This window comes from Microtus pennsylvanicus, chromosome 11 (genome assembly GCF_037038515.1).
Source record: "Microtus pennsylvanicus isolate mMicPen1 chromosome 11, mMicPen1.hap1, whole genome shotgun sequence".
In the NCBI taxonomy this organism is placed as follows: domain Eukaryota; kingdom Metazoa; phylum Chordata; class Mammalia; order Rodentia; family Cricetidae; genus Microtus; species Microtus pennsylvanicus.
This window is the reverse complement of record NC_134589.1, coordinates 4,226,239-4,248,868: the sequence shown is the minus strand read 5'-3', so window position 1 is coordinate 4,248,868 and position 22,630 is coordinate 4,226,239. Positions and strand designations below refer to the sequence as shown.

Sequence of the window (22,630 nt, the reverse complement as noted above, 5' to 3'; positions counted from 1 at the left end):
ACTCCCTGTGTTAACTAACTCATGGTGCTGCGCTCTGCCACTGATCCACATCCCTTCTGTTTACTATTTATAGGCCAGGTCCTGGCTACCCAGGAACTTGCTAGCTGTAGGCTATCCTCAAAGTTACATTGCTCCTCCCGCCTCTGCCTCCACAGTGCTGGGATTACAGGTGAGCATCACCATGCCCCGGCTGCCTAGCCCTCCACCGTGGTCCCCCAGCTGCCTAGCCTCCCCACACCCCATGTTTTAGCCATCTGGCTGGTTAGTTATTTGCAAACTGACCTTTGGTTTCTTCTCTCCCACTCACCTCTGTCCCTGTGACCCTGTGTCTACCTGTGATCAGAACACTGTCCTCCCAGGAAAATGGAGTCGCGCCATTTGACCCCAGAACCAATGGCCACGGAGCTGCTTGGCCTCCTGTGGTCTCAGTTTCTGCAGGACTGTGCCGCTCCCCAGTGTTGTTAACTGAACACCTTTAGAGACCTCATCTCTCATTAAGGCTGTTAGCTGGCTAAAGGCATGGCTGCCTTCGGGGTGCCCCTTTATCACGAACCTAAGGGCACCTTAGGTGCTCCTCTGAAATACCTAATTGGGGACAGCAGGTGGAGGGTGTGGGGAGTGGAAGTTGAAAAGACTTGAAGAGCCAGGCGGTGGTGGCGCACGCCTTTAATCCCAGCCCTCTGGAGGCAGAGGTAGGCGAATCTCTGTGAGTTCAAGGCCAACCTGGTCTACTGGAGCAAGTTCCAAGACAGGCTCCAAAGCTACAGAGAAACCTTGTCTTGAAAAACCAAAAAACGAAAAGAAAAGACTTGGAGGAAGCTGAGCATATTACAGAGGATCTTTTCAGGGCAGAAAAGCTGAGGGGAACGTCTGTCGGGGGGTGGGGTGTGTCGACATGCCCAGCTGAGAGTGGGCGTCTCACGAGCCCGGTCTTGCCCACAGGAGCTGGAGAAGCAGTACTCCCCCAGCAGGTGGGTCGTCCGGATGAAAGCAGAGGATGTTGTCAACGCCTTCGTGGAGACTGGAATCCAGGGTACTGCGGGACCCCTCTGCAGATACTGAGCACTGAGGGACACTTCCCTTATACCAGCCCCCTCTGCTGGGGCAGGAGGTGGGGACAGAGCTGGAGGCAGAGAGGCCTGGGTGAGGCCAGGCTCTATGAGACACAGCCTCCTCTCCCTCCTGGTTGGCAAGGGCTTCCAGGCTCTAAAGCAGAGGTTCTCAACTTGTGGGTCATGAACAGGGGTTACCTAAGATCATTGGAAATGTTGAATATTTACGTTATAGCTCATAATAGATGGTAGCAAGATGACGGTTATTGTTGGACTCTAGCATCCAAACACCAAGGAGGAGTCGCCCCCAAAGACCACCTCACACACCACAGCCGATGCAAAAGCATGAGGATTTTATTGATTCTGTCATGACAGGGTCCCTCAGCATTCGGGAAGCCGAGAGACCTCGAATATAATGGCATAGGCTACTTTTAAAGGAGAAGGCCACAGAAGCAAGGGGGGTTGTTCTTTGACTATTATGATTGGCTTATTCAAAAGGGCTATTACCAATAATTGGCTGGAGAGTGGTTGCCAGATCAGATGAGGTAAGAGGTCATTTTGACCCCGTTTCCCAGGGGACTGAATCAAAACATACGTATATGGGTAATTGTTCAGGAACTGAGTACGTGCATGTGTAGCTGTTAAGTCCTTGGTTCCCAGGGGAGGAGGGGAAGCACTATGGCACGGAGGCTGAGAGGATTCAGAGTTGTCAAAATGGCTTCAGAATTGTTTTAAAGTCTTACATTATGAAGTAGCAATGAAAGGATTTCATGGAAGTGTGTTAAAGGGTTGCAGCCCTCGGAAGGCCGAGAGCTCTGCTCTACAAGGCTGGGTTAGGCTTCGCACAGAAATGGAAGCTGAAAAGAGGGAAAAAAGCAAGCTATTGTTGCTATTTTTTAAATTTTCTTCTTCTTTTTGGTTTTGTTCTTCAAGACCAAGTTTCTCTGTGTAGCAACCCTGACTGTCCTGGAACTCTCTCTATGGACCAGGCTGACCTCAAACTCAGAGGTCCTCCTGCCTCGGCCTTCCAAGTGCTGGGATTAAAGGCGTGCTCCATCACCAACCAGCAGTTTTTAATTTGATTGTTTTATTTTCTTTGAGACAGGGTCTTTCTGTGTAGCCTACGTTGGCCTCCAATATACTATGTAACCCAGGCTGGCCTTGAACTTGGCCTCCTGAGTGCTGGGTTGCAGGTGCCAATCACTATGCCCAGGTCATATTGTTGCTCTGTACAGAAAGCAGCGGGGGTGCTGGAGGAAGACTGGTGGGTAGGACTCTTGCCCAGCGTGCACAGAGCCCGGGGTTCAGTTCTCAGTGGGGCATGAACCTGCATGGTCATGCATGCCTGTGGTTCTAGCACAGGAGGCCGGCAGAGGTTCAAGGCTATCCTCAGTGCCATAGAGAATTCCAGGCCAGACTGGGATACAGGAGACCATGTCTAGGAAGATGGGAAGGAAGGGAGAGGGGAGGAAGGAAAGGAAACTAAACTTTGGTTTCCTTTAGAGCAATCCGAGTTTGGGGCCTGTGCTTGTGAGGTCTTCCTCTGCCCCAGAGTGCTGTGGTGCTGAGGAGCTGGAGGGCAGAGGCCGCTAGCTGTCTCTCTGCTCAGATGGAGAACTGGAATGTGGAGGCCGCTAGCTGTCCACTCAGAGGGGAACTTGGATGTGGGGGCAGCTAGCTGTTCGCTCAAACGGGGAACTGGATGTTGGCCGACTGCCTGGTCTCAGAACCCTGCCCTGAGCAGTTTCCTCAATGGAGATAACCGGGGCAGGATCAGGCTTTGGGGGTTCAATCCACATGTTCTCTCTTGTCCTTTTAGTGTGGGTTGGAGCTGTTTCCTGGGTTGGGCTCTGAAGTGTCCTTGCTGTGGCTGGCTCAGTTAATAAATGGGGTTAGAGCAAATCCATTTGCCTGTCTTGTCTAGAGGGGTAAAAAGGCCAGCAGGGGTGGAGGAAGGACATCACCAGCCAAAGGTCAGAGTTCAGAGTAGCCAGTGCTTGCACACAGGCCTCTGTGGTCAGCTGTCAAGAGATGCTAGCAGGGCTGCCCTGGTGGTGCACACCCTTAATTCCAGCACGCCAGGCAAATCTCTGTGAGTGCAAGGCCAGTGTGGTCTGGGTCGTGAGTTCAAGGCCAGCTAGGGCTATACAGTGAGCCCTGTCCTAGCAGGGCTTGGGTTTCAGTTTTGTTTCCTCTTTTGCCCTCTTTGTGCTTCCAAGACAAGCACATTTACCACCTGAGCCAGTCCCTAGGCCCTGGCATTTTTTAAAATGTCTTTTTCAAAAAAGGATTATTTATTATTATTATTATTTTGGTTTTTCAACACAGAGTTTGCATAACATCTCTGGCTGTCCTGGAACTCCCTTTGTAGACCAGGCTAGCCTCGAATGCACAGAGATCAAAGGCATGCACCACCACTGTAGGGTGCATTTCTTTTGAGTGTATATGTGTGGGCACAAGTACCATGTGGAGGTCAGAGGGCAAGGTGCTGGCGTCTGTTCTCATTCTGTTCTGCCATGTGGGATGGAACAGGTGGTCAGTCTTGACTGACAGCAGGCGGCTTTGCCCTGCTAAGACATCACACTGGCCCTACTTTTTTATTTTTAAATCTATACCTGTAATCCCGTCCTCTGTCATTGGTAATGGGAGCGCTGGGCATCCTCAGCTACTTCTACATGCTCCTAGTCTCAGCAACAAAACCAGGCCAAAGCCAACAGGCGTTTGCATTGAAATGTTGCTCTTAATTACTGTGTTGATAGAAGCCAACTCTCTCTCTGCCTTCTTATAATTTATGTCTGACAGGTATGCCCCACTTCCCTGCCCGATGAGGTCAAATTGCCCGCCCAGCTACTAACCAGAAACCACTTCCCTCAGCTGAGTTTCTAGGCTATCCCAAGGCTTCCTCAGAGCTGCCTGCGAGGCTCAGCGGTTACCTCTTTGTGAGGAAAGAGGACATGGAAGAGGGGTGTAATCTCACGCTGTTGGGGAAAAACTGGAAACCATTCTCCAGCCACCTCAGAGAACCTGCCTGCAAGGGTAGAAGAGAGGGAACCAGTCCAGCCCTGTGTGAGTTAGTTACCTTGTTCTTGTTGAGACAGGAATCTCACTGTGTAGCCCAGGCTGGCCTCTAACTCCGGATCTGCCTGCCTCTGTCTCCCAGTGCTGGGATAAAAGGTGTGCGCCTGCCCTACTTCACATCTGTGTTTGTTTATTTTTATAAACCTTTTTAAAAATAATTTATGGGGCTGGAGGGATGGCTCAGCGGTTAAGAGCATTGCCTGCTCTTCCAAAGGTCCTGAGTTCAATTCCCAGCAACCACGTGGTGGCCCACAACATCTGTAATGAGATCTGGTGCCCTCTTCTGGCTAACTGTATCATAATAAATACATATTTAAAAAAAAAGAAAAAAGAAAATTAATTTATGTGCATTGGTGTATTGCCTGCATGTATGTCTGTGTAAGGATGTCAGATCCCCTGGAACTGGAATTTACAGATAGTTGTGAGCAGCCTTGTGGATGCTGGGAATTGAACCCGGGTCCTCTAGAGGAACAGCTGTCTGTGCTCTTAACCATACAGTCATCTCTCTAGATCCCCATGACTTTTTTTTTTTAAGATTTAGTTGAATTATGTGTGGGGGACTGCATGCAATAACTGTGTGACTTCCTTCTGGGAGCTCTGGTCTGCAGGCTGAGTGGACGCAGTAGGACTCAGGTGTGCCAAACACAAAGGCTGCTTGTCTTCTGGGTGGGCAGGGAGACATTGGATATATCAGCAGCCTGGGCTTAGCTGCCAGAAGCCTTAACTTGCAGCTTGGTACACTTCCTGCTCCCTGTAGCTCAAGGCAGCCTTGGCTCTCAAAGGACCAATCAGCTCCGTGAATAGCTAGGTGGGGCTTTATGATTGACAGCAGGCTCTCCCCCTTGACTGATTCGTAGGCCTTACCTTACAATTAGGATTTTCCCTCTGCGATAAGATGAAGAAAACACTAGCCCCAATTCTTCCTTTATTATTATTGCTTTATAGCCTTGGATGTGCTGGTGTGTAGCCCGGTCAACCTTGAACTCTGAAATTCTTCCACCTCAGCTTCTCAAGCACAAGAACTACAAACTTTAGTTCAAAGACATTTTAATCATCCGTAGAGGAAACCCTGTACCCCGTTAGCAGTGGCTCCTCATCCTGGCTCCTCCGCCCCCGGCACCTCCCCCCTGAAGCTGCCTCCCTAACAGAGGGTACATTAGGTCTTGTCTCAGCTGGTTCCATGTCGCGGCAGGTAACAGGTTTGCGACCCTTGGGTACGGGAATATTCCACTGTGCCCCACAATTCGGTCCCCTCTCTACACACTCTCTAGTGGTTTCTAACTTTGGCTCTTGGGAGTGCCCCATGAGCGTTCACCAGGCTGGGTGTTTTCTGCAAGTTTTGCTTTGACTTTTTGTTATTTGCTTGCCGTGGGCCAGCGGCAAATGCAGGTTCCTTACCACACTGTAGTACAGTGGTTCTCCACCTTCCTGAAGCTGCGCCCTCTAATACAGTTCCTCATGTGACGGTAACCCCCAACTGTGAAAGTCTTTCATTGCTACTTCATAACTGTAATTTTGCATTATTATGAATTATGATGTAAATACCCCATATGTGGTCCCTGAAGGGGTTGCGACCCACAGGTTGAGAATCACTGCTATAGCGGCATGCTCCTTTGCCCGCTGAGCCATCTCGCTGGTCTTTCCTAAGGTTTTTAGTGGGAGGGCAGGTGCCTGAATCCAGCCTCTCCCTCCAGTTCCTTCTGCAAATCCTTTTTGTGGTTACTATTTAAAGATTGATTTTATTTTTTTTAAATATATTTTATTTTTATTTTATGCATATGGGTGTTTTGCCTGCATGCATGTCTGGGCACCACAAGCATGCCTGGGCCTCTTGACACGGGCCTGTGCTGCTCTGTGAAGGGTGTCACACAGAGCGAGGGGAGGGGAGGGCCCTCCTTCACTCCCTCCCTCCCTCCTATCTTAGAGCTCCTCCGTCCTGTCCTTTCCTCCCCGACTGCTCTGCCTCTCTTCCCTGCTCCTCTCGTCTTTCTGTGTGGTCCTTGGATTTGACTAAATATTCAGGCCTCCTTCCCTACACTTGTCAAGGACGACCCTGCACTTGCTCCTCTCCTCCTGCCTTCACCTTCCCTTGACTATAGGTGACAACCAGCTACAATTGGTGTTTTGATTATTTGCTCCCAGCCTCTATAACAAGGGCTTGGTGGTCGAGCCCCTGCCCACGTGTTCAAACCCCAGGGCTTCCTCTTCTGCACTCAATAACAAACACAAATATAGAGAGTCCATTACAATTCATGGCTGTTGCTTACATTTAAACATGTTTGCAGAGGCTAGAGAGATGGCCCAGTGGTTAAAAGCACTGACTGCTCTTCCAGAGGACCCGGGTTCAATTCCCAACACCCACATGGCAGCTCACAGTTGTCTGTAACTCCAGTTCCAGAGGATCTGACACCCTCTTCTGGCCTCTCTTGGGCACCAGACATGCACATGGTACATAGGAATACATGTAGGCAAAATACTCATACATATAAATTTAGTTAAAGAAAACCAACCCAAACACTTGCTAAATGAAGTAAAAAGTCAAAACAAACCAGAATCCCAGGCCTGGAAAGATGGCTCAGTGGTTGTCCTGATCTTGCATTAGACCAGAGTTTGGTTCCCTGCCCCCATGTTAGGTGGCACACAGGGGCTCTGAGGCCCTCCTCTGGCATCACAGACACCTGCAGAAGTGTGCATGTATACACACAGATGCACATATACACACATAAGTAAAAAGAAAATAAATCTTAAAAAAACAAAAAACCTAGAATCCTAGCAATCAATCAAGAGGCTGAAGCAGGAGGTTCGAGGCCAGCCTGGGTTACATAGTGAGTTCCAGGTCAGCCCGAGGAATGGGTCTTAAAAATGCGAAACAAAGCCGCGGTGTGGTATGCCTCCGATGCTCTCAGCAATCGGATCGGAATGTGGAGTAGGAGGATTGGAAGTTTGAGGCACCCTTTTCATCTGCACGGCTTCTGGCCTCCACATCCACTAGTTAGCCCACTAACACAGAACTCAGCTTAGTGACATCCTATGATTTCTAGATTGGGGTTTTATCTGTAAGAATTTTGACACTTTGGGTTTTGGATAATTAAAGTCCAGTTCTGGCTTTGTTATTCTGAGGTGTCTTGCTAAAGCCCTCTGGTGTTCCCACCTAGGGGTTCAGGTGGTATTCACACTCTGGGGGTGGCTGTACATCACCTGACCTTTATGACCCCCCTGCCCTCTGTAGGCAGACTTTCTCTGTCCCAGCAACCAGCTCCCAAATAACCACATAGAGGCTTATTATTAATTATAAATGCTCAACCAATAGCTTAGGCTTGTCACTAAGTAGCTGTTACGACTTAAGTTAACCCATATTTCTTATCTACGCTCTACCATGTGGTAGTACTTTTTTTCAGCATGGGCATGTTCATCTGCTTCCTCTGTGTCTGGCTGGTGACTTTGCCCTTCTTCTTCCCCATGCTCTCTTTTTGTCCAAAAGTGCTGCCCAACCTCTACCTGCTATTGGCTGTTTATCCCTTTATTAAAACACATGTTCAGTGTACAAAAAGATTGTTCCCCAGCACTTCGCTGAACAATGTCCCAGTCAGAGGCCCACCTTTCCTTCCCTCCTTCCTTCCTTCCTTCCTTCCTTCCTTCCTTCCTTCCTTCCTTTCTTCCTTGTTTTGTTTTGGTTTCTTTTCTTTATTATTATTATTTTTTGTTTCTTTGTACAACAGCCCTGACTGTCCTAGAACTTGCTCTGTAGACCAAATTGAGATTAAAGGCATGTGCGACCACTCCCTGGCCAGGGGCAGTTTCTTGTTCCCTGGTCAGTGGTGTTTTGAATGTCTGAGATTTCTGTGAGCTAACACCATTTACCTACAGTGGTTTTGTTTCTTCTCTTCAACTGAGAACAAAAGTATGGTTTCAGCCAGGCGGGTAGTGATAAGAGCGGTGGGGCTGCCTGCTAGCTTATGCCCCGAAATAACAACACACAAATTGTTTCATTTAAACACTGCTTGGCCCATTTCTATCTAGCCTCTTCTAGGCTAATTCTCACACCTGGACTAGCCCATTTCTAATCATCTGTGTAGCGCCCCTAGGTGCGCTTACCGGGAAGATTCTACACTATGTCCATCCTGGGTCGGAGCTTCATCGCGTGAGAGCGGAGCATGGTGTCTCTCTGAGGCGTCTGCTCCCGAGAGGGGAGTTGTTGAGTCTGAGCTCACTTCCTCTTCCTCCCAGCAGTCTGTTCTGTTTACTCCTCCCACCTATGTTTTAACCTATGAGGGCCAGCCAAGCAGTTTGTTTATTACTTAACCAATGAAATCAACAGATTGATATATGACACTCCCACATCACGGGCGGTGCTGTGCACACCTTTAATCCCAGCATGCTGGGGCAGAGGCAAGCAGATCTCTGTGAGCTCAAGGCCAGCCTGGACCACGCAGCAGGACAGCCAGGGATACATAGAGAAACCCTGTCTTGAACAACAACAACAAAAAATGTAGTTTTAGCACTACGTAATCTAACCCAGTCAGGCAAGCTGTCAGGGCTCTTACTGAAATCGCTAACTTTTGATTGGCTGCCGTGCTGATGACCCCGAGGCACACAGAGTTCTCTTGCTGGAAGCTTCTATGGAGGGCACTGGCAGGATCCTCCTGATGACAAGCAAGTCCACCCTCTGACCTAGAAGTGACACTTCCTGTGGGTGTTGTTCCCAGGGTCAACGCGTACGGACAAGGCTGTTTTCAGCAGGGTGGTTTGCGACAACCTGGGCATGGGACCGTCCCAGAGACAGTGAAGCCCTGCCTGCAGGACTGCAGCCCAAGGAGAGAGGGTCCTGACCACACACCAACTGCTAGACCTCCACCCTCCAGAACTGGGGAGAGTGAAGTTCTGCGGTAGGGTATGTTGTTATGGCAGCGCAGTATAACCCATAGAGGGCCAAGGATGGATCTCAGCGAGGGAGTGCCCACGTGGGGTGCCCGTTGTGACAGGTGCACACTGGCGGCTGGCTACAGGGTCCAGGGAGAAGCAGGAAGAGTAGAGACGGCTGTCACTGCCTTCCGCGGACAAGAGAAGGCAGAGCCCACCAAGAAGTCTCAGTGCTGATGGGAGAGGGGCCCTGATTGTGGATAGGCGGTGGAGGGAGAGTCTTCAGCAGCCGAGGAGCCATGGCCAGAGCAGCAGGGACACAGCAATATGACCGTGACCCTCCATAAAGGATCTGTGACCTCTACTGGCTCTTTATATGAGGAAATACTTTGTTTCATTGGGAAAGAGTCTTTCTTTCAGTGTAGCCCAGGCTGGCCTTCAGACCCTCCTGCCTTGGCCTCCCAAGTGCTGGCAGATCACAGCCAAATCTCTTATTTCTTTTCTGAATATTATTCCTGGGGTCCTGGGTGTGTGTGGCCTTTGTTGACTTCAGGGTCATGAAGACCTGTTCTGCCGTCATCCTCTAAGGAGTGTGTGAGGCGTGTGAGGGCATGTGTGTGCTGTAGCGTGTGTGCACGCTGTAGAGGACAACTTTCAGGAACCGTTTCTCTCCTCGCACCGTGGGTCCCGGAGACTGAGCTCAGATCTTCAGACTTAATGACAAGCTCCTTTACCCGCTAAGCCATCTCTCCAGCTCCTTTGGGGCTTTCTAAAAGTCGGTTTTTATTTGTCATATCTGGAGTTGATCTTTGTAGAGTGAGGTAGGGATAATTTAGATATTTAACTGATCCAGTGCTGTCGATAAAACATTGTTTACTCAGAAAAGGGGGTTGTTGCAGGGTGGTGGTGGCGCACGCTTTTAATCCCAGGTGGATCCCTGTGAGTTTAAGGCCAGCCTGGGCTACAGAGTTCCAGGACAGGCTCCAAAGCTACACAGAGAAATCCTGTCTCGAAAACAAAAAAAACAAAACAAAAGTCGGGATGGGGGATGTGGGTCCAATAGTCTTCCACGTTGTGTAGACTCTGACCCGAGGAGGCCAGAGGTGTCCAGTGCCCCAGAGCTGGAGCCACAGATGAGTTCCTCAGTGTCAGTGTGGGTGCTGGGAGTGAAATTCAATCCCTCTGCCAGGGCAGCCACCTCTCCAGCCCCAGCTTTTCCAAAGGCTTAGACAGTTGTGTGCTCTCTGGTGGTGTATGTAACAAGAATACAGGGAAACAGTGGCTGCGGGGACCACGGGTCTGCAGGTGACCACAAGTCAGGGCTGGGAAAGCCTCAACTGACCAATTATCACAGCCGCCTAGGAATTGCTGGGCTGGGCTTAACTGACAACAGCTTGTCTGCATCTACAGCCACCAGGAAAGCCCGGGCCACCAGGAGAAATCAGCTGGATGTCCCCTATGGCGATGGCGAGGGGGATAAAATGGACATCTACTTTCCTGATGAGGATTCCAAGGGTGAGATGGGCAGGCCTCCTGGTCCCCAGCAAAGGCAGCCGGGTGTCCGGCTCACCAGCGCCCCCTGCCTTTTGTTACAGCTTTCCCCCTCTTCCTGTTCTTTCATGGAGGATACTGGCAGAGCGGAAGGTGAGTGGGATCTGGGTAACAGGGAATTGGTGTTCCCTGCTGCTGTGACACATTACCACGAGGTCCATCTGCAAGATGAGAAGTGTGACCTCTCACCTCTGTGAGGTAGGAAGTCAGAACGATGGTGCTCCGGGGTCAGCCTGGAGGTGCGGTGTTCCTCTGCTATGGCTGGGTCTCCAGCTTCTGCTTTTGCCTTCACATGGTCTTTGATGCCTGTGTCCCAGAGCTCCCTCTCCTCTTAAAGACAGCGTTAGGGGTGGGCACATGGCTTTGGCGTTAAAGAGTGCTTACTGCTCTTCCAGAGGACCTGAGTTTGGTTCCCAGCACCCAACAGCTCCAGGGGATCTGATGCCCTCTTCTGGCATCCACAGGAACTGTACTCATGTGCACATACACACACTCATGCATAAAAATAAGTGATACATCTTTTTTGGGTAGTGGAGGTTCAAGACAGGGTTTCTCTGTGTATACCTGGCTGTCTTGAAGCTCACTCTGTAAATCAGATCTTGAACCCAGAGATCTGCCTGCCTCTGCATCCTGAGTGCTGGAATTAAAGGCACGTACCACCACTGCCCAGCTGTTTATGCACGTTTGTGTGCATGTATGTCTGTGCACCACATGCTTGCAGTACCCAAGGAAGCCAGAAGAGGGCATCAGTCTCCTGGAGCTGGAATTACAGGTGGTTGTGAGCTGCCATGTGGGTGCTGGACACTGAACCCAGGCCCTCTGTAAGAGCAGCCAGTGCTCTTTACTGCTGAGCCATATCTCCAGTCCATCTCTGCTAAGTCTTTTTTTAAATAAACAAAGATTACCAGTTCTGTCTCAGAGATGCTATTTCCCTGTAAGACCATAGCCTGAGCTCCTGGGTGCAGGATTTGGACATACATTTTCAGGAGATAGAATTCAAGTCTCTACATGTACTGAAAAGTGTGTCTGGTCAACTTACTTGTCAAAGAAATGTCAGAATGACCAACTACACAGGTTTGTTTGGGACCAAGAGGACACGAAATATCAGTGCTTTGGAAACTAAGAACAGGGAAGCTGAGGCAGGAGGATTCCTGCAAGTTTGAGGCCAGCCTTGTCTCAGAAGACACAAAGCAAGAACTTGGGATGTAGCTGGATCAGTAGAATTCCTGTGGTGTGCGCTAAACCCTGTGTTCCTTCGCCAGCACTGAATCACACTGAGCGTGGCAGTACATACTGGTGATCCCAGCCATCCGGTGGTGGAGGACGGACGATCAGAAGTTCCAGGTTCTCCTCAGCTATGCAGAGAGTTTGAGGCCAGCCTGGCATACATGAGATACACACGATTACACACACATACTGTGTGCACACAGTAGGTGCTCTGGCATTGGGAAGATGGGCACTTAGGATCATGGAGGGCATTGCTGTTCTCAGGACTATCCTACAGATGCCCGCCATTGCATCTATCCCTTCCCCTAGCAGGCTCGGATCTATCCCACCCCTCCCCCAGCAGGCTCAGTTTTTTATTTTTTCAGTTATTCATCACTGTTTTGTTCTATTTAACACTCTCTACACCTTTAACCTCCGGCGCTCACAACTTGCTAAGAGAGGGAACACTGTCTCTCCTTCCCAACGGACAGAGCCAGCTCGAGGTTAAAGTCCCCAGGCTCCTGTGGCTAGCATGACAGAGTAAGGGCAGCCTGTTCTTTTCTCTCAGCACACGGTGTCCTGAGTGCATGGGAAACCAGCCACATGGTGTGTTCAGGACCGCAGGGAAGCAGCATCATGGTCAAGTCGCCTCCAGCTGTCACTTCCTTAGCTTTTTTTTTTTTTTTTCTTTCTGAGACAGGGTTTTTTCTGTAGCTTTTGGAGCCTGTCCTGGAACTCGCTTTTGTAGACCAGGCTTTCCTCAAACTCACAGAGATCCACCTGCCTCTGCCTCCCCAGTGCTGGGATTAAAGGCCTGCACTATCACTACCCAGCCTTTATCTTTCTTTTTATATTGTTTGGGTTTTTTGAGACAGTGTCTCAAGTAGCCAAGGCTAGCCTCAAACTCAGGTAAGTACCTGAGGATGACCTTGGATTCCTGATCCTCCTGCCTCTCCTTCCCAAGTATAACATTACATACACACTCCTTGACATTTGTTTCTTCTTATTATTTATTATATAGTGTTGAGTGTCTTGCCTTCATATATGTATGTGCCCCGCGTACATGCCTGATGGATGCAGAGCTAGGAGAGGGGACTGGAGTTACAGATGTTTGTATACCTCCAGGTGGGAACTAGGAACCAAACCTTTGTCCTGGAAGAGCCTGCTCTCCAGCCTCCATCTCTGTCTTTCCACAGTAAGGACATCTCGGCCTTCATGGTGAACCCGCTGACAGCCCAAGGGGTGGTCGTGGCTGTAGTGGCTTATGACATTGCACCCAAAGGTAGCTTCTGGAGATTTGGGGGCCAGAGCTTTGTGAGGGTAGAGCCCCTGGTGGATTCTCACCCTGAATTTTCCTCTGCTCAGGCACACTGGACCAGATGGTGGACCAGGTGACCCGCAGCATTGTGTTTCTGCAGAGGCGGTATCCGAGCAACGAGTAGGTATTGCTGCTGATGCCCTTGGTGGACCACAGGAGGGCAGCTGTGGAGCCGGGTGCAACCTGGGACTCCTGTTGCCATAGGGAAGTGGATGTAACCAGGCTCTCCGTCTGACCCAGGGGAATCTACGTCTCTGGACATTCTGCAGGAGCTCACCTGGCTGCCATGATGCTCCTTGCCAGCTGGACGAAGCATGGTGTTGTGCCCAACCTCCAAGGTTTCTTACTGTTTGTCAAAACAGGATATCACGTAGCCCAGTCTGGCATCATCCCTTAAGGTTTCTGAGGATCTGGGACCTGGTCAGGCAACTCTTCCCCTCGCTGGAAGGGTGGAGGGTTGAGCAATTGCTTGAAAGGCTAGTGACGTAGGGTGCTGACCTGGAGGGTGGGTGGGTCCATCTCTCTGGGCCTGCCCCTGGCTTGAACTTCTCACCTACACAGGCTTTCTCCTGGTGAGCGGGATCTATGACCTGGAGCCCATCATAGCTACCTCCCAGAATGCCCCTCTGCACATGACCCTGTGAGTTGTCTGCCCTCTGCCCATGTCCAGCCCCAGCCTGAGGCCTATGTCCCCCGTATCCTGACTCCTCCACTCTTTCTCCCCCAGGGAAGATGCTCAGAGAAACAGCCCACTTCGGCGCTTGGAGGTGGTTCCAGAGAGGCCTGTGGGTCCGGCCTGTCCTGTGCTGGTAGTTGTGGGTCAGCATGAGTCCCCAGAATTCCACCGACAGTCCAGGGAGTTCTATGAGGTACTGCCAGTGGCTAGCTAATGGCGGCTGGTTGAGGGTCATGTGATGTCGTCTTCCTTGTTATTCTGCCCAAATGAGCTGGGCTTGGTAGTACACACCCTGATAACAGTTACTCCGGAGGTTGAGGCAAGAGGACCATGAGGTCTGGATGTGCTGTAAAGTGAACTCAAGGCCAGCCTGACTAACTTGGACCCTGTTTCAAGTTTTAAAACGAAAGGCAATATGCTACTCGGTGGTGACATACTTGCCAAGCATGCTCAAGGCCCTGGTACAATCCCCAGGGCAATGATAAATCGGCATATTTTATCTAACTGGACTCAAAGACGGTCATTCATTCAACAAATGCATTCAAATGAACCTGCCATACCCTGGACCCTGAGAGCCCTACCTCTCCCAGCTGGACTCTTAGGCCTACACCTCTTATTCCCGTCTAGACGCTGTGCCGCATGGGGTGGAAGGCCTCTTTCCAGCGGCTGCGTGGTATGGATCACTTTGACATCATAGAGAACCTGACCCGGGAGGATGATGAACTCACCCAGGTGGGGATCAACCCTTCCCCTCCCACAGCCCTTCTAATGGGAGTGTGGATCCCATCGCCCAAAAACAGGAAGGCTATGTGGGGGGCTCGGCTTACTTTGGCATCCAGAGGTTGAGGACCCATCTTGGACTCTCTGTAGCCCACTTTATCGCCACAGTGTGGAGGGATCTGCCAGATGGGAACTCTGCATTGCTATGACCAGGGTGACAGGGCAGAGGGAAGCCACTGGCCTGTGTTTAGGAAAGCCGGCTGAGCGGTGGTGGCACACACCTTTAATCCCAGCACTCAGGAGGCAGAGGCGGGCGCATCTCTGTGTTTGAGGCCAGCCTGGTCTACAGAGCGAGTTTCAGGATATCCTGGGCTACATAGAGAAACTCTGTCTCAAAAATCAAAAAATAAGAAAGGCAAAGAATAAAGAGAAAATTGTTGCCACGATTCTGACAGACAATAATCTTTTTCTCTTTTCCCTCTTTTGTAGTAGGGAATGGAGTTGATTAGCTTGGTTTTATTTTGGGGTGCTGGGAACTGAACCTGTGAGTGTGTACACGTGTTGGGGGGCAGAAATTGACATGCTGTATCTTCCTCAGTTATTCTTATTTTTTGAGACAGGGCATCTCCCTGAACCAGAGCTTTACTAGACTTGCTGGCCAATGAGTTCCAGGGACCCAGCTGTCTCTGCCCTTCCACCCAGCACTGAGGTCACGTGTGTGCGCACTGTACTGGCCTTTCTGTGGGCGCTGGGACACTGAATGCAGGCCCTCACGCTTGTCCCATGCTTCACCAGCTGAGCTGCCTCTTAGTCCCCTACTTTTAAATTTTGAGACAGGATCTTTCTAAGTAACCTACATAGACTTGCTTTGCTTTCTTTTTTCTTTCAAAACAGGGTCTCACTATGTAGCCTGGCTGGCCTGGGACTCAGAGATCCACCTGCCTCTGCCTCCTGAGTGTTGGGGTCAAAGGCGTGGCACCTGCAGATGTTCTTCGGCCGGGTAGCCATCAGCCCTGGGCTTTCCCATCTTCTCTTCTTGCTGCAGATCATTTTGAAAACAATCTTCCCGACGCTCTGAGGATACCTGGTCTCCATCCTGTGTGTGCCTCAGAAAACCTCCAGAGAAGAGCCGACTGCCACCTAACACCCTGCTCTGAACACACCTCTGCTTCGTCTCCCCCACCCGGATGGAGCTCCAGGAAGGCCTGCAGATTGGCACTGGGACATGCACACAGCCACCACCTGGCCAAGTCTGTCCCGCTGCCGCTGACAGGGCATGACAGTCCGCTTCTGGCTTGCTGGCTATGCATTTTGCGGTATCAGTGTGAACTGGCTGGGGCTGGGGCTGTCACTCAGCCCCTATCTCCCACTACACAAGAGGGCAGGGTCTGGAGAAGGAATGAAGAGAGACCAACCAACCACTGGGTCCCACAGCTCAATGGTAGAACGCTTGACCAGCATGCATAGGATCCTGGGTTCGATCCCTGGTATTAACAAGGAAAAAATAAAGGAGCGGGGCGGGGGGAGAGGGGGAGACAGAGAGATAAAGAGTCATACCCAGAGTGGTCATGTTCACCTGAATCCCAACACAGAGGCAGGAGGATTGCACGTGAGTTCAAGGTCAGCCTGGGCTACTAGCAAGGCCCTGTCTCAGAAAGAAAAAGGGCTGCTGAGATGGCCTAGCAGGGGAGAGTGCCGGCACCGCACTGACAGCCTGTGTTTGGCCCTGGGGACCCATGTGGAAGGAAGCAGCGCCTCCAGATTACCCTTTGACTGTCGTGTGTGTACCTCAGCTACACACCTACACATACATGAAGATGACAGTAATAAGAAGCCCGTGCTTGTGCCTGCTGTACAGACGAACACCAGGATTTACGTAGACCTGCAGCCATCCCAGAGAGGCCACCTGCACGAAGACCCGTGTGCGACAGGCTCTGCCAGACCTGACTCCTGCAGCCCGCCCTGTGGCCACTAGAACTTCTGATGTGGGTGTTTCTGCTTCGTTTTCAAAGCTTCCCCAAACCGGACATGGTGGGGCGTGCCAGGAGCCGTAGCGGCAAGAGGGTCTTTGGATACACATCTAATTTAGACTCTGGTTCTCTCTGTCTAGTTCGCTTTTACATTGCATTTAAGACAGAATCCCACAGATGAGGCAACAAGGTGCTCTGATGGGGGCAATTCCTCCACCGAGTTTCCCTACCCAGGCGTGTGTCTAGACTTGCGTGAAGTTGACTGCCGACGCTAGCTATGGCATCTCATATCCTGACAGCTGGAAGAAACGAACCCTTCTCTGTTACACTGGAGGCTCACGCAGAGTGGAGAATCCGCACGCTCTTTCTCTCAGAATCATTGCCTTGTGTGAGCCAGTTCCCTTCTGGGCGGACAAGCTAAGCCCCGTTGCCTTCTGTCACCCGCTGGGGACAGTGCTACCTGCAGCCCTGCTGTTTACTTTCAGTTCTGTCTGCTTTTGTTCAGGCATCATTGTATCATGTGACTGTTCCTGTACTGAGGCCATGTGGACAGATGTCTCCTCACCCCAGAAAGGGCACCACCACCAGCAAAGCAAAGATGACCCCACCAAGTCTAGTGACCCGGTGAGTTTCCTGGGTCACCGACAGGAGTGTGGTTGACTCTCGGGCAACTGTGTCCCTGAAACACCCCTGCGGCATGGGTAGCAACTCACAGAGCTTCATTCCTGGGGCTACTGCACATGGCTGTGTCTTGTCTCGGTTTATTTACTGCTTCAATAAGTTTGGAGCAGGCCTTGCAGGTCCTGTATGGTTCTTTTGAGCCGAGCCTTGTGGGGTCCATGAATCTTTCCTGCTTCCACACAAGTCTTGAATCCAAACATGGGCGTGCATGCCTGTAATCCCACCACTGGGGAGACTGAGGCATAAGGAGCACAGCCAGTTTGAAGCCAGTCCGGGCTGCATAGTGACCTGCTTGGCAGGGGTGCTGGGAACAGAACTTGTCCCCTGAAAGAGCAGGAAGAACTTTTTTTTATTATTGATATTTATTGAGCTCTATATTTTTCTCTGCTCCCCTCCCTGCCTCTCCCCTTCCCCCTTCAGTCCTCCCCCAAGTTCCCCATGCTTCCAATTTACTCAGGAGATCTTGTCTTTTTATACTTTCTACTTCCCATGTAGATTAGATCTATGTAAGTCTCTCTTAGTGTCCTCATTGCTGTCTAAGTTCTCTGGATTGTGGTTTGTAGGCTAGTTTTTTTTTTTTTTGCTTTATGTTTAAAAACAACCTATGAGTGATTACATGTGATAATTGTCTATCTGTGTCTGGGTTACCTCACTCACAATAACGTTTTCTAGCTCCATCCATTTTCCTGCAAAATTCAAGCTGTCGTTATTTTTTTTTCTGCTGTGTAGTACTCCATTGTGTAAATGTACCACGTTTTCCTTATCCATTCTTCAGTCGAGGGGCATTCAGGTTGTTTCCAGGTTTTGGCTCTGACGAACAAAGCTTTTATGAACATAGCTGAGCACATGCCCTTGTGGCACGATTGAGCATCCTTTGGATATATACCCAAAAGTGGTATTACTGGGTCTTGAGGAAGGTTGTTTCCTAATTTTCTGAGAAATCACCACACTGACTTCCAAAGGGGTTGTACAAGCTTGCATTCCCACCAGCAATGCAGAAGTGTTCCTTTTCCCCACAACCTCGCAAGAAGCGCTCTTCACAGCTGAGTCATCTCTCCAGCCACTGTGCCTGGCTTTCCGAGCAGCTTTAAGGGAGGCTGGGCTAAGCCACGATGCTGGAGGAGGTCAGACCTATTAGATGCTTTTTTCGCTTGGGGTAATTTCAGTTCACAGGGGGTCTAGTGGAGCAGAGCCCCATCCTAAGTCACTGAGCACCCGAACATCTGAGTGGCACCTACCACAAGACCACTGGAGAATCTTCATGTGCCACAGAAAATCAAAATATGGTGATGGTGCACGTCTTTAATCCCAGCACTCGGGAGGCAGAGGCAGGCAAGATCCCTGTGAGTTCAAGGCCAGCCTGGTCTACATAGTGAGTTCAGAACCACCAGGGCTACACAGAGAAATCCTGTCTCGAAATACCAAGAGGAAAAGAAAAAAGGAAATCAAGACACATTCTTAGTGACAGAAAGTGAGATGTCAACCACGCAATGCAACACAGTCTCAGAATGTCATCCGCGAGGCCACACAGTCACGGGCTTCCGTGTGTCCCACTGTCATCTCTTTATGGTTTTGAGAGGGTTTCACTGTGTAGCCCTGCCTGGCCTCCACCAGGATGGCCTCGAACTCACAGAGGTCAGCTTGCCTCTGCCTCCTTGGGAGAATTTCTATATGTAAACAGAGCAATGAATAGACAAGGAGAAGTCTAGTAAGATTCGAGGGGAAGGTTTCTGTGCTCTGGGTGGCGTGGTGCCGGGAAGACGTGGAGGGGTGTTTGCTTTGTCTGAATTCTTTACAGTAAGAGTTGAAAGGGCTGGGGATGTCAGTGTGGGAATAGGAGGGCTGTGACCAGAATCCACTCTGGAGTTGCAAAGGAGGTGACTCACGCGCCCGAGGGCTCCCTGATGTCTACCACATTCCTGGGTATTGCTCATGTGGGCTGGGAGCCGCTCCCTAGGCTATCCCCGAAGATGGGCGAGAGAAAACATAAATGAATGCTCGTTTATATACAAGATGCTGTGTGTAAAAACAAGGGTAGAGAAGAGGGCTGGGAGGATATTTGCTGGTAATCCCAGCAGACAGGCAGAGGCCGGAGAAGCAGCAAGCTCAGCAGAGTGAACTTTAGGCCATTCACGGCTTCCTAGCAAAACTCCAAAATCCAAGAAGGGCTGGCAAGATGGCTCAGCAGGTAAAAGCACTTGCTGAACGAGACTGACCATGTGAGTCCCTAGCCTGAATCCCAAGATGGAAGGAGAGAACCAGCTCTCAGAAACTCCTCTGGCTCCCACACAGGTGCCATGGACATAGACAAACACACACACTAATAATAACAATAGTTTTTTAAAATTAAAGGTATTATTTTTAAAATTAAAAAAAATCCCCCCCAAAAGAAGTTATTGGTTTAAAAAGCAGCGGAAGGCCTGGGGGGCTGACTGAAGGCCTGGGGGCTGACTGAAGGCCTCGTCTTCACAGGCCGGGAGAGACAGTCTCCGTCTCCAGCAGCCGGTTACAACAGGCCAGGCAGCAGATTATTTTATTTATCTTTTTCTTTAGTTTTTTTTTTCTTTTCAAGACAGGGTTTCTCTGTAGCTTTGAAGCCTGTCCTGGAACTAGCTCTTGTAGACCAGGCTGGCCTCGAACTCACAGAGATCCACCTGCCTCTGCCTCCCAAGTGCTGGGATTAAAGGCGTATGATACCATCAGCTGGCTAGGTTTTTATGAAATTATTTAAGACTGAGGGGTTTACCATTCCTTGGTCTCCTTGCTTTGAAAATGGTGGAGAGCTGACCCACTGACTAGGCCCCTACATGACAATGGTCTTTTCCTGGTTCCCCAGTTGTCCTGCCCTGGCCCTTCATGTGCACTTAGGACTGTTGGGGGTTTTGTTTGAAAGCTTCGGTTTTGTTTTTTTTTTTTGTTTTTTTTTTTTTAGCAGGGAGGCCCTATTGAATTGCTCTGACTCTGCCTGGGAAGGCTGGACCTCCCTTGGGTCTGTCTGGTTGCCTAGCATCCAGTAGTTGCCTGTAAGTTAACTCCAGAATCTGACTTCACCTGGACTCAGGCACCTTCCAGATTTTTCCCAGTAGCTCCGAGTCTCCACTTACCCCTCAAATAACCTGGCTAGAGCTGGAACGGGTGGGTCAGCAGACGGGGCTGTGTAGACAGGTCCCATTACATAAGTGACTGACAAGGGTTGGGAGGTTTGAAGCTGGTTACTAAATAATCGGGGTGGGGGTAGGAATTCCTGGTCAGACCTTGACCATCACAAACCTTTACACAGCTCTCTCACTGACCGAAAAAACCCAAACAGCCTGGCAGTAGTGGCCCATGCGTTTATTCCCAGCACTTAAGTTTGGGAGGCAGAGGTAGTCCCATCTCCGAGATGGAGGCCAACCTGGTCTACAGAATGAGTTTCAGGACAGTCAGGGATACACAGAGAAACCCTATCTTGAAAAACAAAACAAAACCAAAAATCATCTTGGAATAGGACAGGAGCCATGGCTCAGTGGGGAAGAGAGCACTTGCTGCTCTTGCAGGGGCCTGGGTTCAGTACCCAGAACTTATATGGCAGTTCACAACTGTTCCAGGGGAATCGACACCCTCTTCTGGCCTCTGCGGGCACTGCATACACACATGTAGACACAGCACCCTCTTCTGGCCTCTGCGGGCACTGCATACACACATGTAGACACAGCACCCTCTTCTGGCCTCTGTGGGCACTGCATACACACATGTAGACACAGCACCCTCTTCTGGCCTCTGCGGGCACTGCATACACACATGTAGACACAGCACCCTCTTCTGGCCTCTGTGGGCACTGCATACACACATGTAGACACAGCACCCTCTTCTGGCCTCTGTGGGCACTGCATACACACATGTAGACACAGCACCCTCTTCTGGCCTCTGTGGGCATTACAACATGTAGGCAAAACACCTATTAAGTCTAAAAAAAAAAGTATGGTGAAGGACAGGCAGGTCTGGCTAGCAAGAGTTGCTTATCTGTAGAAGAGCCGAGGAAGCCAGGTAGCGATGGCAAATGACCAGCACTCAGGAGGCACAGGCAGGTGGACCTCTAAGTCTGAGGCTAGCCTGGTCTAAAAATTTAAAATTAAGCCGGGCGGTGGTGGCGCACGCCTTTAATCCCAGCACTCGGGAGGCAGAGGCAGGCGGATCTCTGTGAGTTCGAGGCCAGCCTGGTCTACAAGAGCTAGTTCCAGGACAGGAACCAAAAGCTACGGAGAAACCTTGTCTCGAAAATAAAAAAAAAAATTAATAAGCACCTTTTGCACAGACACAAATTATAAGTCGCTCAGGTGTTTTACACTCTCAGGTGAGCAAAGACCCAAATGCTTTGACCTCACAGTGTTGTGACACTATGCAGTGTTTTAGAGAACAGGGACTCTTGGGGCGTCAAAGTGGCCTGACTGAGCACCGGCACAACCTGGCCATTTCTTCTGACCCCAGTTGACCCTTAGCTAATCTGTTTTCCTTTCCCAACTCTGTGTCACAAAATTCCTCATAATTTTCTTATGATCAAGATGAGAAAGAAACCCAGCCTGCCAGCTTCTTACCCAGCTCAGAATGGTGGTCACTGTCAGAGACGAATAAAACCTATCAGATAACAGTGCAGTTGCACACGGCGAAGGCTGCACAACAATCATTGTATGCTGTAAATATGCTCTCATCATGAATAAAAAGCTGATTGGCTGCCAGGAGGTGATCTCTATGAGTTTGAGGACTCAAAGAGAAACCTTGTCTTGAAAACAAACAAAAACAAAACAAAAACAAAAAAAACCTGATCGACCATTTTAGGCAGGATTTTTGGGCAGAGAATTCTTGGAAGAAGAGCAGAGTCAGAGGAGTTGCCAGCCAGATGGAAAGAGGACAGGGCATGCAGGAGAGGTAAAAGTCACGAGATTCGTGACAGCTCATAGATTAATAGAAATGTGTTAATTTAAATTGTAAGAGCTAGTTAGTAATAAGCCTGAGCTATTGGCCAAGCACTTATAATTAATAAGTCTCTGAGTAGTTATTCAGGAAGCAGCTGGCAGAACAGAGCTAATTGAGGTCCTGATGAAAATCTCTACCTACAGGCAAATGTTTTGCTAAAATAAGTATAAAATTCAAGAAATTTGAATTGTGATGCTAAAAGCATTTGACTGAGGGCTGGAAAGATGGCTCAGTAAGATCACTCACTGTGTTCTTACCTGGGTTTGAATTCCTAGCACATGTGTTAAAATCCGGGGATGGCCACGTTTGTATCCCTAAGCCAGCACTGTGGGGTTGAGACAGGAGGATCATGGGGCTTCCTGGCTGCCAGCCCAGCTCCAGGTTCAGTGAGAGACTTTGTCTCAAGGGAATAAGACGGAGAGTGACAGAGCGGATACCTATTGAACTCCTCTGGCCTCCACATTTATGTTTAGGAGTGTGTGCTAACACCTCTGTCTCTCACACGCACACAATCAAAAGCAAATCCCACATACAAGCACACACATTTGACCTGGGCTACGAAGAT

The 22,630-nt window shown here is 50.0% G+C and overlaps 1 protein-coding gene across 3 annotated transcripts; it reads left to right on the top strand.

Moving 5' to 3' along the window:
- Positions 1-947: 947 nt before the first annotated feature.
- On the top strand, positions 948-17,795 carry LOC142859700 (kynurenine formamidase). 3 transcript variants are annotated; one of them, XM_075989975.1, is made up of 10 exons: positions 948-1,033; positions 10,401-10,505; positions 10,586-10,634; positions 12,944-13,029; positions 13,113-13,185; positions 13,306-13,403; positions 13,627-13,705; positions 13,793-13,934; positions 14,369-14,473; positions 15,507-17,795. In XM_075989975.1, exons 1-10 carry the CDS (start codon positions 985-987, stop codon positions 15,537-15,539), a joined length of 819 nt encoding a protein of 272 aa, XP_075846090.1. In that variant the 5' UTR covers positions 948-984; the 3' UTR covers positions 15,540-17,795. The 3 variants fall into 3 exon arrangements, with proteins under 3 accessions (XP_075846090.1, XP_075846092.1, XP_075846091.1); XM_075989977.1 differs by lacking the exon at positions 948-1,033 and adding an exon at positions 8,899-9,021; XM_075989976.1 differs by lacking the exon at positions 948-1,033 and adding an exon at positions 10,143-10,295.
- Positions 17,796-22,630: the final 4,835 nt, after the last annotated feature.

Coding starts and splice junctions, on each gene's coding strand:
- LOC142859700 (XM_075989975.1), top strand. CDS start 985: ATGAAAGCAGAGGATGTTGTCAACGCCTTCGTGGAGACTGGAATCCAG. Junction 10,506..10,585: donor TCCTGATGAGGATTCCAAGG/GTGAGATGGGCA, acceptor CTTTTGTTACAG/CTTTCCCCCTCTTCCTGTTC. Junction 13,706..13,792: donor GCCCCTCTGCACATGACCCT/GTGAGTTGTCTG, acceptor TTTCTCCCCCAG/GGAAGATGCTCAGAGAAACA.